At 41.8% G+C, this 17,254-nt stretch overlaps 1 protein-coding gene across 1 annotated transcript in view; it reads right to left on the bottom strand.

The window, feature by feature from the left end:
• Positions 1-14,068: 14,068 nt before the first annotated feature.
• C2CD2L (C2CD2 like) overlaps positions 14,069-17,254 on the bottom strand; it is a 114,729-nt gene continuing 111,543 nt past the window's right edge. Inside the window, exon 14 of the mRNA XM_075840081.1 lies at positions 14,069-17,212. Within this exon, the coding sequence (XP_075696196.1) occupies positions 17,004-17,212 (209 nt within the window). The 3' untranslated portion in view covers positions 14,069-17,003. The remainder of the gene's footprint in view (positions 17,213-17,254) is intronic.

The raw sequence follows: 17,254 nt of genomic DNA, 5'->3' as shown, positions 1-17,254 counted from the left end.
TTTTGAGGGAGATATTTGGCGGTAGTATACGGCACTCTGTACCGGTCAACAGCTGGCATATGGTTATAATGTTACAATGTTGAAATGTATGCACTCTGGTATTTCCCTGCATTTTCACTACAGGAGATCAGTGAGGGAGTTAGATCAGGCGCTGAGATTTTTCCTTGTGGGTGGGATTGACCGGAAATGAGACAATGCCTCCCCCACACAAGGGATTAGCTGTATCTGTCACAGATGGCAGATTGGGGGAAATTGTGATAGAAGATATGGGAAAAGAAGGTAGGGAAACCTTGAGGCGAAGCAAGATTCATGTGGATATGTGATTTTAAGTCTGTTTGCATAAAAGTCATGAAGATATAATCCAAACGGACGCTAGGCTGTTAAAATTGATGATATGGGAATGTATAAGAGTGTGCACAGGCGACAAAGAGGTATTGAGGGGGCAAGGACAGGTGTTACTTCCTCAGGGAAGGAGTCATATGTGCAGGCTGGGGGGAGGGAGGGGCGTGTTCTGATATAACAGAAAAAAGTGAAGTCACGTACACCAGTGGGTATGAAGGGGCTGCTAACCCTTGCCGCAGGTGATTTGAGGGTTTCGTTAGATAAGGGCCGGTTGGCCTTGTTGGTTCTGGCTTATAAGCCGGGTTTTGGTTATGTTGTTAATGTTTATACATGGCTCTTGGAAAAAGACGGATCTGACTCCCCGAACTTAGCACGACTTTTAGGCACTTTAGCTCATCTTATACATGGCCCAATAACATGAAAATAGTCTCTTGGAACGTTAAAGGGCTGAGATCCCCACAGAAACGGACCAAACTTTTACGACACATGAAAAGATTGCACCCAGATGTGGCCCTATTGCAGGAAACTCACCTTACCGAGCCGGAGTTTAAGTATTTGCAAAAATTCTGGGTGGGTCAGGTTTTTGGCTCGTCGGCAAGGGAGGGTAAGGCGGGAGTTATAAATTTGGTAAATAAAAATTTTGTGTTTACACTGGTGTCCCAGGAGCGGGATGACGAGGGCCATTGGATCCATCTAGTGATGGAGCATGCAGGGGAAACCGTCAGTATTCATAATGTGTATGGCCCAAATACGGTTAACACTGGTGTTTTTGGTCATTTGGAAACCCAACTCCAGCAGGATCGCACTAGGTTTTTGATTCTAGGGGGAGACCTTAACACTGTAAGATCTTCAAAGGAGGATAGGCGCGCAGGGACTAGTTCGCAGAGAAATAGAGATAAGATCTTGCCCGACTTTTTAAGACACACGGCCCTAATAGATGCGTGGAGGAGTCTACACCCAGATGCGCGGGAATATACACATTTCTCCCATGTTCATCAGTCATGGTCGCGTATTGAGTACTTGCTAGTTAGTGACGCATTATCGTGGCGTTTACGTGAAGCGACAATTGAAGATCTAGTCATTTCGGACCATGCTCCGGTTACCATTACCTTGGCCGACACAGTAGCTAGAGGAACGGATTTTATCTGGAGGTTTCCCGCCTTTCTGGCAAAGGATGAGGGCTTTATACAGAAGCTTAAGGGGTGGTGGATGGAATTTGATGGGGATAATGTATCGCATCGCTCGGAACCGTCATTGTATTGGCGTACAGCTAAAGCGGTAATACGAGGAAAAATCATGCAATATATGTCTAATCTTAAACGTAAGACGACCGAAGGATACAAGGCAGCGAGCGACAGATTACGGTGTGCATACACAGCATTTCTACACTCTCCATCACTGACATTGGGGGAGGAATGGAGGGAAGCCAAGCGACAGTTTGATCAGTGGTTAGACAAAAGAGAGAGTATTTACCGGTCCCAATTTGATGCAGATTTAATGTGTTTCGGCAATAAAGCGGGCAAATTATTAGCGCGATTAGCAAAAGGGAGGTATGCACCGTCGCACATATCAACACTTAACGAATCAAATGGAACTCCTACTTCAGACCCAAAAAAAATCAATACCATATTAAGTAAGTACTACCAAGCCCTTTACTCAGAAACACCCATAGATCTCCAAAAAGGGAGGGAATTTTTGGAGAAGGTGAAGCTACCAGGGCTCACCCAGGAGCAAAATGGTCACTTGAGCGCAGAGATTACATTAGAGGAAGTCTGGAGCGCCATCAAGACCTTATCTAACGGAAAGGCCCCAGGTCCGGATGGATTCACAGGGGAGTTTTTTAAATCTCTGAGAGAGGAAATCAGTCCTACCTTTGTGGCATACTATAATATTTTACTAGGCACGGGGGCTTTACCAGCAGAGGCTAAAGTAGCGCATATAAAAGGTGCTACCCAAAAAGGGGAAGAATCCTCTTGACCCGGGGGCGTACCGTCCCATTTCGCTGATAGACCAAGATCAGAAATTGCTCACAAAAATTCTGGCCAATCGGCTGGCTATGTATCTACCCATACTGGTGGGAAAGTCCCAAGTAGGCTTTGTAAAGGGCAGGGCAGCAGTGACAAATCTACGCAAGGTGTTGACGGTGCTAGAAACAGTCAGGCATGATCTCCAGCCAGGTACCAGGCCGGCACTTTTAGCGCTAGACGCAGAGAAAGCCTTTGATAACATACAATGGGAATGGCTGGGGATGGTGCTAGACAAAATGAACATTCAGGGAGACTTCCGGGTCTTCCTGAAGGGAGTCTACAATAGCCCGCAAGCACGTGTTCACTCCTCAGGGTTCCTATCAGATCCCTTCCAATTACATAAAGGAACACGACAGGGTTGCCCCCTATCACCCCTGTTATTCAATCTGGCATTGGAACCTATGGCTAGATACCTGGAGGAATCGGATATGTTCAAAGGCATTCAAGTAGGGTCTTGTGCAGTGAAATTTGCCCTTTTAAGTCGAATCCTCAAGAGCATTTAGGGACGGTTTTTCAATTTTTACAGGAATTTGGACAATGCTCGGGATATAAAGTCAACATAGCTAAGAGCAAACTGCTGGAGTTGGGCAGGCCATTGCCTAAGACCTTTTGGCAATCCTTGGGTTGCGGGATATCACCGGTTGAGCATTGCATTACTTATCTGGGTATCAAAATAGGGAAGGCACCAGACACTCTGTATGGCCTAAATTATCCCCCATTAATTAAAAAAATACAAGCGGAACTCACTAGATGGGGCCAATTGCCGTTGTCCCTCCTTGGAAGATTCCATCTGATTAAGATGGTTAGTTTCCCCAGATTGCTATACCCCTTTCAAACACTTCCTCTATTATTGAAGCATGTGGATGTCTCGAAACTGACGGCTTCATTCACTAAATTTATATGGGCAGGAAAAAGGCCGCACATAGCACTTACCAAGTTTATGATGGGTAAACAAGAAGGGGGTGTGAACTTTCCGAATGTCAGGGGTTATAACGTGGTCTGTCTTTTTCGCCATGTAGTAGATTGGCTTCATGAGACAAGCAATTATTCCAATTTAGATCTGGAAGGGGAGTATGCCTCACCCTGGAACCTAAAAGCTTTGTTACATTGTAGAGTTGCTTCTCTTCCGTGCCGTCTCAAAACCTCCATTGTATTGAGAGATACAGTTCTAGCTTGGAAAGTGGTACGTAAACAGTTTGGGCTGCCTCACCTGGTCTCGAAATATATGCCGTTAAGCGGGCATCCAGAGTTTTTACCGGGAATAGACAAGGGGGACGGAATTGCCTCATGGGGGAGGGTAGGCATGGGAAATGCAGGGGATCTTATGCACACAGAGGAAAAGAGGTGGTTAACTGGGGAGGAAATCACCACTAAACTGAGACACATAGCAGGGAGGGTCAATTTTTTGCAAGTACTTCAGGTGCGAGCATTTTGCACCTCCAGGCTCAGGGATTTGAGTAAGGAAGCTACCTCGCACACTCTGGATGAGGTCATGGGTCCAACAACTGGGCGGGCGACCATTTCGGGGCTGTATGGAGCATTGAGAGATGGTTTTGTTCGGCCGCAATAAAGGATTAGTTTTAAAAGCTGGGAACGGTGGACTCAGGATCCAGGTATAGGAGAGATCATACTGGGGGGTTGGGAGGCGGTACGGAAGAGTGTGATAAATGAGAGCTGGAGGGAAACCTATTTTAAGTTGATGCATGCAGCTATATATGGCTTTAATATTCTGCCTTCACAATCTTTCCCTGACCGCATTACAAGTTGTCCCAAGTGCAATACACCACTGACGAATTTGTGGCATGGAGTGTGGGGGTGTGTACATACGAAACGATTTTGGGGGATGGTACAGAAGTATATTGAGGACCATTGGAAAACGAATCTCCCAATGACGCCGCAAGCGCTACTATTCCATCAGGCGCGGCCGCCGGAGGAAGAGGGTGCTCGAGGAGTGAGATCACCTCCCGTGCAGGTGCACACGATTCTACTGGTAGCCTTGAGATGCCTCCTGAGTAAATGGCTAGAGGCAGACATGCCGGGATTAGAAATGATTGTGTCGCGGCTGAAACAGTTATTGGTTCTTGAGAGGGTGGAGGTGGAAAGGCGGAAGGAAACGGGAACCAAGAAGCTATTTGATAAGTGCCAAACATTCATAGAATCGCAATGTACAGCAGCCGAAATAGCGGAAATTGTTAGGCCCTTCCAGTACACAAAGTGGTATTGTACACAGCTCTTGGCAGGCACTTTAGGGGGGTTACAACTCTGAATCAGCTGGGGGAAAAAAGGATGAGTAGAAACTTATTAATGACCTAGGTCGTGTCAGGGTTGGGGGAAGTCATGCTTTCGGTCCATCTGAAGATAGACAATTATGCCATGTTCATATGTTTATGTGTTATGTTGAATTTAATTCAAAGTTAATTCCATGACAGTAGAGTGCTGCGCACTCATGATGTAACTTTTACGTGAAATGTTTGTAAGAAAATGTGAAAAAAAAAAAATGGTAATGATTGAAACTACAATTCGTTACGCAAAACATAAGTCCTCGCACAGCTTTATTGATGGAAAAATAAAAAAGTTCTGGCTCTTAGAATATGGTAACACAAAAAGTGAATGATTTTTTACAAAACGTATTTTATTGTGCAAACGCCATAAGACAAAAAAAAACTATAAACATATGGTATCGCCGTAATCGTATCGCCCCGCAGAATAAACTGAATATGTAATTTATAGCGCACGGTGAATGCGGCAAAAAAAATAGAATAAAAAAACAATAGTAGAATTGCTGTTTTTTAGTCACCACGCCACCTAAAAATAGAATAAAAACTGATCAAAAAGCCGCATGCACCCCAAGAAAACTACAATGGATTCCTCAAGGGGTCTAGTTTCCAAAATGGGGTCACTTTTGGGGTGTTTCCACTGTTTTGGCACCACAAGACCTCTTCAAACCGGACATGGTCCCTAATAAAAAGGAGGCCTCAAAATCCACTAGGTGCTCCTTTGCTTCGGAGGCCGGTGCTTCAGTCCATTACCGCACTAGAGCCACATGTGGGATATTTCTCTAAACTGCAGAATCTGGGCAATAAATATTAAGTTGCGTTTCTCTGGTAAAACCTTTTGTGTTTTAGAAAAAAATGGTATAAAAAAGGATTTTCTGACAAAAATAAATATATGTAAATTTCACCTCTACTTTGCTCTAAATTCCTGTGATACACCTAAAAAGTTCATAAACTTTCTAAATGCTGTTGTGAATACTTTGAGGGGTCCAGTTTCTAAAATGGGGTGTTTCATAGGAGTTTCTAATATATAGGCCCCTCAAAGCAACTTCAGAACTGAACTGGAACCTAAAAATAAATAAAAATTATGCAATACTTTGCTTCTCCTAATGAGCATTGCCTACTCCAAGATGACCCCAGTTTTGACCGTTTGTATAGACGGAGACCCCTATTAGACAGTTTCAGTGCCCGGTTTTCCAAAGCATACACCACAGAGACGTGTATTTCTATTGAGGGGTCCCTGGTACATTTTAAAGGGAGGCTTCAATTCCGCCAGTACCTGCCGGGTAAGAGGGCAAGGTATGGCGTGAAGATGTATAAGCTGTGCGAGAGTGCATCAGGGTATATATGAAGGGAAGGACAGCAGTATTCAGCCCCCAAAATGCCCCCCCTTACTGGGAGTTAATGCAAAAATTGTGTGGGATTTGGTGCACCAACTGCTGGACCAGGGTTACCAACTCTACCTGGATAATTTTTATACCAGCGTCCCACTCTTCAACTGCCTCGCTTCCAGAAGTCCTGCGGCATGCGGCACTGCTAGAAGAAATCTGAGAGGCCTCCCTAAGACTCTGCTTGGGCAAACACTCAGAAGGGGTTAGAGCAGGGCACAATCTAGCAGCAACATATTGTGTGTCAAGTACAAGAAAGATATCCTTGTATTGACAATACATGCCCACACCAGTACCCATGTACCTGTACAAGGTACCAGTACAGACACCCCCAAACCAGACTGCATCCTGGACTACAATAGGTACATGGGAGAGTTGGACTTGTCAGATCAAGCCCTGAAGCCCTACAGCGCCACGCGGTGTGGTATAAGAAGCTGGCCGTGTACATCATACAGATTGCATTGTACAATGTGTATGTGCTACGTCAATGTGCAGGCTAGACGGGAACTTTCCTGGAATTTCAAGAGGTGGTTATCAAGAAACTAATTTTTAGGGACCAAGAAGAGGGGGGACCCAGTACTTCTGGAAGCGAGGCCACAAGCATTGTACCAGGGCAACACTTTCCAGGAGAAGTTCCCCCAAACTGGCAAGAAAGGAAAAAAAGGCAAAAGAGGTACAAAGTCTGCTATAAGAGGGGGATAAGGGAGGACACAATATACCAATGTGACACGTGTCCCGAAAAAACAGGGCTCTGTATGAAAGAGTTTTAAAATTTATCATACATCTTAGATTTTTAATCTACCCTGACGCACTCCGCACAGCTTATCTCCCTCATCTTTACCCTCTGGGCCCTGCTGTGTGCCCAGCCAGCTGTTAACCGCCACATGTAGGGTATTGCCGTACCCGGGAGAAACCACATTACAGTTTATGGGGTGTATGTCTCTGGTCAAAATGCTCACTACACCTCTAGATTAATGCCTCAAGGGTGTAGTTTTTAAAACGGGGTCACTTCTTGGGGGTTTCAACTGTACTGGTACCTCAGGGGCTTCTGCCTGCATACATCACTTAGCACCAGAAAATCCCCAGTAGGCCAAATGGTGGTCCTTTCCTTCTGAGCCCTCCCATGGGCCCAAACGTCAGTTTATCACCACAAATTGTGCATTGCCGCACTCAGGACAAATTGGGCAACAAAATGGGGTACTTTATTTCTTGCGAAAATAAGACATTTTCAGCCAAAACTACATATTGGAAAAAATTTATTTTGTTTGAATTCCCAGCCCAATTCAAATAAGTTATGTGAAAAAACTATGGGGTCTAAATGGTCACAACACCAATAAATGAATTCCTTGAGGGGTGTAGTTTCCAAAATGGGGTCACTTCTGGTGGGTTTCCATTGCTTTGATACCTCTGGGGCTCTGCAAATGTGACATGGCACCCGAAAACCAATCCAGCAAAATCTGGACTCCAAAGAACAAATAGCACTCCTTTTCTTCTGAGCCCTCCCATGGGTCCAAACGACAGTTTATGACCACAAATGGGGTATTGCTGCACTCGGGACAAATTGGGCAACAAAATGGGGCATTTTGTTCCCTGTGAAAATAAGAAATTTTTATCAAAAATGACATCTTATTGGAAAAAAATTTCATTTTTTTTAATTTCACAGCCCAATTCAAATACTTGCTGTGTAAAAACTGTGGGGTCAAAATGGTAACAACCATAAATGAATTTCTTGAGGGGTGTAGTTTCCGAAATGGGGTCACTTTTGTGGGATTTCTATTGCTTTGGCACCTCAACACCTCTTCAAACCTGGCATGCTGCCTAAAATATATTCTAATAAAAAAGAGGCCTCAAAATGTACTAGGTGCTTCTTTGCTTCTGGGGCTTGTGTTTTAGTCCACGAGCGCACTAGAGACACGTGGGTCATTTCTAAAAACTGCAGAATCTGGACAATATATATATATATATATATATATATATATATATTTAGAATTGAAATTCAGCAAGAAAAATTAAATTAGCAAATTTCACCTCTACTTTGCTTTAATTTCTGTGAAATGCCTGAAGGGTTAAATAAACTTTCTAAATGCTGTTTTGAATACTTTGAGGGGTCTAGTTTTCAAAATGGGGTGTTTTATGGGGGTTTCGAATACATAGACCCCTCAAAGCCACTTTGGAACTGAACAGGTACCTTAAAAAAAAGGCTTGACATTTTTTGAAATATGAGAAATTGCTATGTGCTAAGCCTTGTAATGTCCAAGAAAAATAAAAGAATGTTCAAAAAATGATGCCAATCTCAAGTAGACATATGGGAAATGTGAACTAGTAACTATTTTGGGTGGAATAACCATCTGTTTTACAAGCAGATGCATTTAAATTCAGAAAAATTCAATTTTTTCTAAATTTAGCAATTTTTCACAAATAATCACTGAATATATAGACCAAATTTTACCACTAACAAAGCCCAATGTGTCACGAGAAAACAATCTCAGAATCGCTTGGATAGGTTTAAGCATTCCGACGTTATTACCACATAAAGTGAAATATGTCAGATTTGAAAAATGGGCTCTGAGCCTTAAGGCCAAAACAAGGCTGCGTCCTTAAGGCGTTAAATGTGGCGATTGGAATCGACCGCCGCATCGAAGGGGTTAACTGCCGGCGATGGGCAGCTGATCGGCAACAGGGAATGCAGGGCAGACACCCTGCACAGTTAAACGGCGCTGCGGTGTAGCGCCGCATGGCGGTTAACTGTCAAAGCACTGACGTAACTGCACGTCGAGGTGCGCAAACTTACTGCACACATAGACGTGCAGTTACGTCAAGGTGCGGGAAGCGGTTAAATATGTACAGGGGCAACACAAGTGGACAATTTATACATTAATAGCAAGGAAAATAGCAGTGAGAATATACAGTATACGATGTCCTTTTCAACAGAGAATATTCAATTTCTTGATGTTAATGTTAAGTTGGTTGATAATTCCTTGACCACAGGGTTGTACACTAAAGATACAGACCGGAATACACTCTTGAGATTTGAGAGTAGCCATCCTAAGAATATGATGGTAAGAATCAAGCATATAGTTGACGATCCTATTGAACTTGATTCATCCTTGGATACGATGATTACTAATTTTCTACAGAGAGGTTACCCAAAACATCTGCTGCTAACACATAGGAATAAGATCGACAGCATACCTAGAGAAAAATTAGTAAAAAGTGCTAAACGCACAGACAAAAAATGGATTCCTTTTATCTCCACCTAGAACGATCTTAGTGGAGATATCTCAAGAATTCGAAATAAACATTGGGCAATTATTAGCAATAGCTATGACCAGATTAGTGAACTTAACAGTCCGCCATTGATGTCATACAGACGACCACGTAGTTTACGTGATAAATTGGTGAAGTCAAGGATGAGCAAACCATCATCCAGTGGTAAACAAACTTTACTCAGATCACTGAAGCCTGGTAATTTTCCTTGCTATAAATGTATAAATTGTCTACTTATGTACAGGAGCAACAAATGTAATCATCCTATTACACATAAACAATACATTAGACAACATTTTACCTGCGACTCGGATTGGGTAATCTATGTCTTATGGTGTCCCTGTCATCTATTATATGTGGGTGAAACGACCTGTGACTTTAAAACCAGATGAAATCATCATCGATATTCCATTAGGAATAAGAAACGTGATTTGCCGGTAGCGAAACATTTTTTGGAAGAAAGCCATACTGAAACGGATTTAAAGTTCATGATTTTGGAATATATTCCACCACCTCACAGTGGTGGAAATAGACACTCTGCTACATAAATGTGAATTGAAGTGGATTTTTTTTTTTCACTCGACTCATTGAGACCTAAGGGTCTCAATGTGGAGTTTAATGTGGCCAGAGCTACTCTCTGACTTCGTCCCTTTGGGTCTCTTTCGTTCTTCTAGCGATGACCTCCTCTTATATATATTATGTGATACGCCCATGTTTGCACATTTATGATATTCTTATTTCTTTCGATCATATGGTGACAGTAGGACCACTACAGACCATTTACGATCAATTCGACCCTTATGAAATAAAAGATGGAAGCTATACTTACCTTATTTCACTATGTCCTGTGACGAGTATTTTTATATTTATTCTTGAGATTGTATTATTTATTGAGTGAGATTGAGCTGCAGTAAAATGCCAATATTATTGTATAAACTCGTGTGCTTACAAACTGCTGTGAATCATCCAGTGGGGTTCGATACATGAGTGTTGGTTGTAGTGGCAACGGTACACACGGGAGTGTGATATGGTAGTCTCACCAACCTTGGTGTTGGGTGTCATTGGTCATATAACAGTGGCCTTGAATCCTCCCCCTCGTGTGAACTCCTGTTTATGTCCACCTATATATCATCATTAAGATACTTCTCTTATATATATAAAAAAAAAATAAAAAAATGGTTCTCCGTAAAAATTAACTTAACGTATTTCGATTGTATTCTTTTGGTCTTTTGCTGCTTCTCACTTTTACATTCATTAATTTTTATAGGTTTATTTACCTTCTTTAATACATATCCAGGTCATTCTTGAATATATATATATATATACACATACATACATATACACACACACGTATTAGGGCCTACTTCATTCTTCTATCCTACGAGGGTTCAATTAGGTTGTGCTTGTTCGCAATCTACTATATATATATATATATATATATATATATATATACTAAGTTTGTAAACACTAATGATGTATTTCTCATTGCTTGTAGCCTGGCAACGATTAGTTGATGCCGCTTTAAGCTCTCATCCACTCGGCGCATGTGTTCTGAGGGTTGGGGACGCTTGCGTACCAGCATTAAGTATCCTAGTGACTGATTACTCGTCACTTGCGAGTTTCGTCAGCCGGCTCAGTACGTGCTTGAGGGACATGGAAGCCGTGAACAGTGAGCACTATTTAAATATATGAATTACCTACCATGGTCTCAAATGGTTAATGGTCCTACATGGTTAATTTACGACACAGCTTTTTGAATATTTGATCATCATATAATTATGTCTTTTTCTCATATCTATTATTTTAATTGTTGAACACACACACACACACACACACACACACACACACACACACACACACACACACACACCTGTTCAAAAGTTTGGGGTCACCCAGACAATTTTGTGTTTTCCATGAAAACTCAAACTTATATTTATCAAATGAGTTGCAAAATGACTAGAAAATATAGTCAAGACATTGACAAGGTTAGAAATAATGATTTTTATTTGAAATAATAATTTTCTCCTTCAAACTTTGCTTTCGTCAAAGAATGCTCCATTTGCAGCAATTACAGCATTGCAGACCTTTGGCATTCTAGCTGTTAATTTGCTGAGGTAATCGGGAGAAATTTCACCCCATGCTTCCAGAAGGCCCTCCCACAAGTTGGATTGGCTTGATGGGCACTTCTTGCGTACCATACGGTCAAGCTGCTCCCACAACAGCTCTATGGGGTTGAAATCTGGTGACTGCGCTGGCCACTCCATTACAGATAGAATACCAGCTGCCTGCTTCTTCCCTAAATAGTTCTTGCATAATTTGGAGGTGTGCTTTGGGTCATTGTCTTGTTGTAGGATGAAATTGGCTCCAATCAAGTGCTGTCCACAGGGTATGGCATGGCCTTGCAAAATGGAGTGATAGCCTTTCTTATTCAAAATCCCTTTTACCTTGTACAAATCTCCCACATTACCAGCACCAAAGCAACCCCAGCCCATCACATTACCTCCACCATGCTTGACAGATGGCGTCAGGCACTCTTCCAGCATCTTTTCAGTTGTTCTGCGTCTCACAAATGTTCTTCTGTGTGATCCAAACACCTCAAACTTCGATTCGTCTGTCCATAACACTTTTTTCCAATCTTTCTCTGTCCAATGTCTAAGTCCTTTTGCCCATATTAATCTTTTCCTTTTATTAGCCAGTCTCAGATATGGCTTTTTCTTTGCCACTCTGCCCTGAAGGCCAGCATCTGGAGTCGCCTCTTCACTGTAGACCTTGACACTGGCGTTTTGCGGGTACTATTTAATGAAGCTGCCAGTTGAGGACCTGTGAGGTGTCTATTTCTCAAACTAGAGACTCTAATGTACTTGTCTTGTTGCTCAGTTGTGCAGCGGGGCCTCCCACTTCTCTTTCTACTCTGGTTAGAGCCTGTTTGTGCTGTCCTCTGAAGGGAGTAGTACACACCGTTGTAGGAAATCTTCAGTTTCTTGGCAATTTCTCACATGGAATAGCCTTCATTTCTAAGAACAAGAATAGACTGTCGAGTTTCACATGAAAGCTCTCTTTTTCTAGCCATTTGGAGAGTTTAATCGAGCCCACAAATGTAATGCTCCAGATTCTCAACTAGCTCAAAGGAAGGTCAGTTTTATAGCTCCTCTAAACAGCAAAACTGTTTATAGCGGTGCTAACATAATTGCACAAGGGTTTTCAAGTGTTTTCTAATTATCCATTAGCCTTCTAACACAGTTTGCAAACACAATGTACCATTAGAACACTGGAGTGATGGTTGCTGGAAATGGGCCTCTATACACCTATGTAGATATTGCATTAAAAAACAGATGTTTGCAGCTAGAATAGTCATTTAGCACATTATCAATGTATAGAGTGTATTTCTGATTAATTTAATGTCATCTTCATTGAAAAAACTGTGCTTTTCTTTCAAAAATAAGGAAATTTCTAAGTGACCCTAAACTTTTGAAAGGTAGTGTATGCGCACGCACACAAATTGAAAATAAGTGTTGGACACTGCTTCACCTCCTATTCCTTCCTGCACAATGATTTCTACACACATCACAAAACATGCCTAGAACACTCTCCCACAGAAGTCAATGGGTCCTCTCCTGTTCGTAGGTTCCTATATTCCACGTGGCTGCTGTAAAGCATATCTCTAACAGCTCAGGCAAGACGGTTGCGCCTATAATCATGTACAGAAAATAGAATAAAATCTACAATCAAAACCAGTCACTTTCTCTGGATGTAACTATAATTAAAGTACCAATATTATCCCACTGTTTTGGATCTTGTGCTTAAACAATCAAGTTTTACCTTTAGCGATGCTGCACACCAAAGGTGATTTTTGTTTAATATTTTAATCGACACTTTTTTTTGGTCCCGCAAATTAAGAAAAAAAAAATTAAAAATTGCTTTACTTTATTTCATGACAGATTCTTATAAAAAGCTTTAAAATCACGTTTACAGTAATTTAAATCTTTTAATATTCAAAAGCAGCAAACAAGAATGAAATGATCTTTCACTTTCATTTATTACCCTTTCACATTAACCTTCTTATGTGGACACAATTGTTTGAATTGTTTGCTACATAAAAACAAAATAACAGGTTCCTTATGGATCGACTGTTTTCATTCAGATTACCCAAATGTGACAACCATTTCTACCAGAATACCACCGCTCGAGTATGGTATTGACAGAGGACTACGGTAAAGCTGCATCTGTGCTGATGGGAAACAGGCATTGCTAGTTTTAGGCTGGTTTCACACACCCTATTTACGGACGTAATTCGGGCGTTTTAGCCTCGAATTAAGTCCGAAAATACGGCTCCAAAGCGTCGGCAAACATCTGCCCATGCATTTGAATGGGCTTCACAATGTTCTGTGCCGACGGTATTTTTTTTTTTTACGCGCCGCTGTCAAAAGACGGCACGTAAAAAAGACGCCCGCGTCAAAGAAGTGCCTGTCACTTCTTTAGATGTAATTGGAGCAGTTTTCCCTTGACTCCATGGAAAACCAGCTCCAATTACGTCCGTAATGGACGCAGCAAAAAGTGCCTGCACATGCTATTACGTCTGAAATTCCGGAGCGGTTTTCTCCTAAAAACAGCTCCGTAATTTCAGCCGTGCACGTGTGAACATGCCCTAAGGGTATGTTCACACGGCAGCCTCCGTTACGGCTGAAATTACGGAGCTGTTTTCAGGAGCATCGTAAAGGCCATTCAAATGAATGCGCAGATGTTTGCCGACGCTTTGGAGCCGTATTTTCGGACGCAATTCGAGGCTAAAACGCCCGAATTACGTCCGTAAATAAGGTGTGTGAATCCAGCCTTACAAGGATTCAGTGATAGCAGAATTGTCGACCGTTAAAAAAAAGGCTTTAAGAAAGAATTGCACAACGCATAATATATGAAATCTATTCACAGTGCTTAGAAGGAAACAGAATTGGACCAGATCACACTCAAGATTGTAACCATGTTTTACTAATATGGGAGCCGGCAGCATCCTTTACATTATTTTATCTATTACAGCAGACATCCCCACTTATTCAACCGGTGACACAGCCATATTCTTTTGCTGAAGGGTTTTACACTCTTGCAAACAGATCTTCGAATAAATATAGCATATAAATAAGTTTTGGGTTTTTTCTTCCCCCATTAAACTACAAAGAAAACCTCATATTAAAAAGGCATGCACAATACACATTATAATCTTAGACCCCACAGTGCCCCGGCCAGCAGAGCAAAAGCATGAAAATATTCACAATTTACAGGAAATGTCAGTTTGATGCAATAATTCATCACCAATACCTGGACAAGTCCAGGACTATGGCAAGTGTAATGTCCTGGTACACCCAATGTACAATTTTTGATTTTATTTTTTCCTTACTAGAAATTAAATTTTCAATCTAGGTGGTTCAGAGTTATAGAGAACCAGTCAGTTCTCCTGACATCTGTTTATAACAATGAAGAATAATGTGCATTGTGCCATTTCCCTGTTATTCCCCCTAGAAAGATATGAATAAATTGAGAACTGGGTGATAGCAATCCCCTTGTCAATAATGTGTGACCCTACAGACTGACACTGTTAGGGTATGTTCACACGTGCACGTCCGTTACGGCTGAAATTACGGAGCGGTTTTCAGGAGAAAACAGATCCGGAATTTCAGACGTAATGGCATGTGCAGGCGCTTTTCGCTGCGTCAATTACAGACATAATTGGAGCTGTTTTTCCATGGAGTCAAGGGAAAACGGCTCCAATTAGCAAGACAGGCACTTCTTTGACGCGGGCGTCTTTTTTTACGTAAAAAAAATGACCGTCGGCACAGAACATCGTAAAGCCCATTCAAATGAATGGGCTTTACCGACACTTTGGAGCCGTATTTTCGGACGTAATTTGAGGCTAAAACGCCCGAATTGCGTCCGTAAATAAGGTGTGTGAACATACCCTAAGTGGTGATTGGACAGCATCATAGGGTGTAGGGACACACTCAGTTGTCAATTTATTCATAGATTTCCAAAAGACGTAACAAAGCAACGGCACTATGTGGAGTACTAAGAAAAGATACCCCTGAATTATTTCATAGGGAATACAAGTACTTAATAAAACAGACGTCAGAAGAGGTGAAAAGCCCTCTTCAAAAAAAGGTTCAATTATCCACAGCAGCCATAAATGGTCTCAAGTGTCTTTACAGTGAGGAAGAAAATTTAAAGTAGACCTGTTAGCAATGCCATGTTACCTTAATTAAGGCTAGTTTGTTCGAGACACAGATTTGAAAAATATTTTAGTTTTGAAAAAGCCCACCTTATTCACGTGTGGAGCCTCCCTCACACACTAGCCTGAGAAGCAGTACCCCATTATATATCACGCCAACAAACTGTAGCGCACTCCAGCATTCAAAAATCAGGAAACTCTGCAAGACACGCTTGCCTTTTATAATGCTCGACTCCTAGGGCTGGGGGAGCTGCAAAACACAACCAGTATTTGTTAGCGAAAAGGGAGGAGAAGGAAAAGACTTGTGGTTCAATGAGCAAAAATAATAAAAAATAATGAACTTTATTTAATAAACTTACAAAACAATTAATGTGAATTGTTAAAATTGTCCAACGACACCTAGAAGCCGGCGGAACGCGTGTCGGGTGCATAGTTTTTACTTTCCAATGTCAGGGTCTCTCTCTCTGCTCAATCTATCTGTCATCAGTGTTTAATAAAATACCTCAACTCGAGTCCACTCGCCGCTTCTGCTTCACTCTAGCGGGGTGAGCGAGGGGAATTACATCAGCACACACGGTCAAGTGATCATACACACTAACAGACGAGAACTCACCCAACATTGCAAGCGGCTCAGAGTCACAACAGCGGCTCATACAAGCCAGTCAGCCTGGGAGCACCACTGTGTTACTGCCTGTCGCTCCTTCAGTCTTCGGCGGTTTGGGCGATACGACACTAGCCCAGTGTTTACTATCCGGTAATCGCATCGAGCAGAACACAGAGCTGGTGCAATTATCCTACCCTATTCACACTTACGGATACTAGCGGACCACGCTGCTGCTATAGCTCTCATGCAAGGGAGCACTTAGCTTGCCTCAGAGCATTCACTAACTTTAACAATCAATTTCCCATAATATGTCAACAGGACTACAGATATCTACAAAACTTTTGAGCATAATTTCATCTTACGTCTTTAGAACAAGGTGATACTCCGGCATATTCATTGTCATTCCCTTGTAACTTATACGGATATTCCTGGCAGCAATGTTGATGGGCAGTATTGTACTAATATCACTGTAGGATAGCAACATTGGACAGTAAGCAATCCACAAGGCAAATTGTGTCCTTTAATAGTGTAGCATTAGGGGTCATCTGCACTAAAATAGTTTTAGACCCGCATTGGACAATTTTAACAATTCACATTAATTGTTTGAAAGTTAATTAATAAAGTTTATTAGTTTTTATTATTTTTGCTCATTGATCCACAAGTCTTTTCCTTCTCCTCCCTTTTCCCTAACAAATACTTGTATAAAACTGGTGGTATACACCTTTGTGGTTCTTCTTATCCACTCTATATGTTAGAACTGAGAGGGTAATTGCAAAAATCTATTCTATTTTGCAAAACACAAACATAATCGGAGGCGGGTAGCTATGCAGACATGCAGTAGAAGGACAGAGGTAGACAATGGTCTCCTGAAAAGCAAGCTCTAATTGATCATTTATCTCTGGCCTGGGCACTCCCATTTATACTGGGCTTTGATTTGGTCTTAAGAGAAAAACGTTTAAAGAGGCAACGTGGAAAGATGCCACTTTTCTTCCGAGAAGAAGCAGTCGAATTTGTCAAGTCATCATGAGATTGGCTCAGACCTGCATCCCGACGATGCCGGCGGAAGAAGAGTTTAGTGCCACTTCGAAGGAATCCAACTGCAATAAAAAGTTAATCAATGTCAGTGGGTAGAGAATACT

This window comes from Rhinoderma darwinii, chromosome 10 (assembly GCF_050947455.1).
Source record: "Rhinoderma darwinii isolate aRhiDar2 chromosome 10, aRhiDar2.hap1, whole genome shotgun sequence".
NCBI classification, from domain to species: domain Eukaryota; kingdom Metazoa; phylum Chordata; class Amphibia; order Anura; family Rhinodermatidae; genus Rhinoderma; species Rhinoderma darwinii.
Note: the sequence above shows the minus strand (reverse complement) of the source record. Positions and strands in the feature narration are given on the sequence as shown.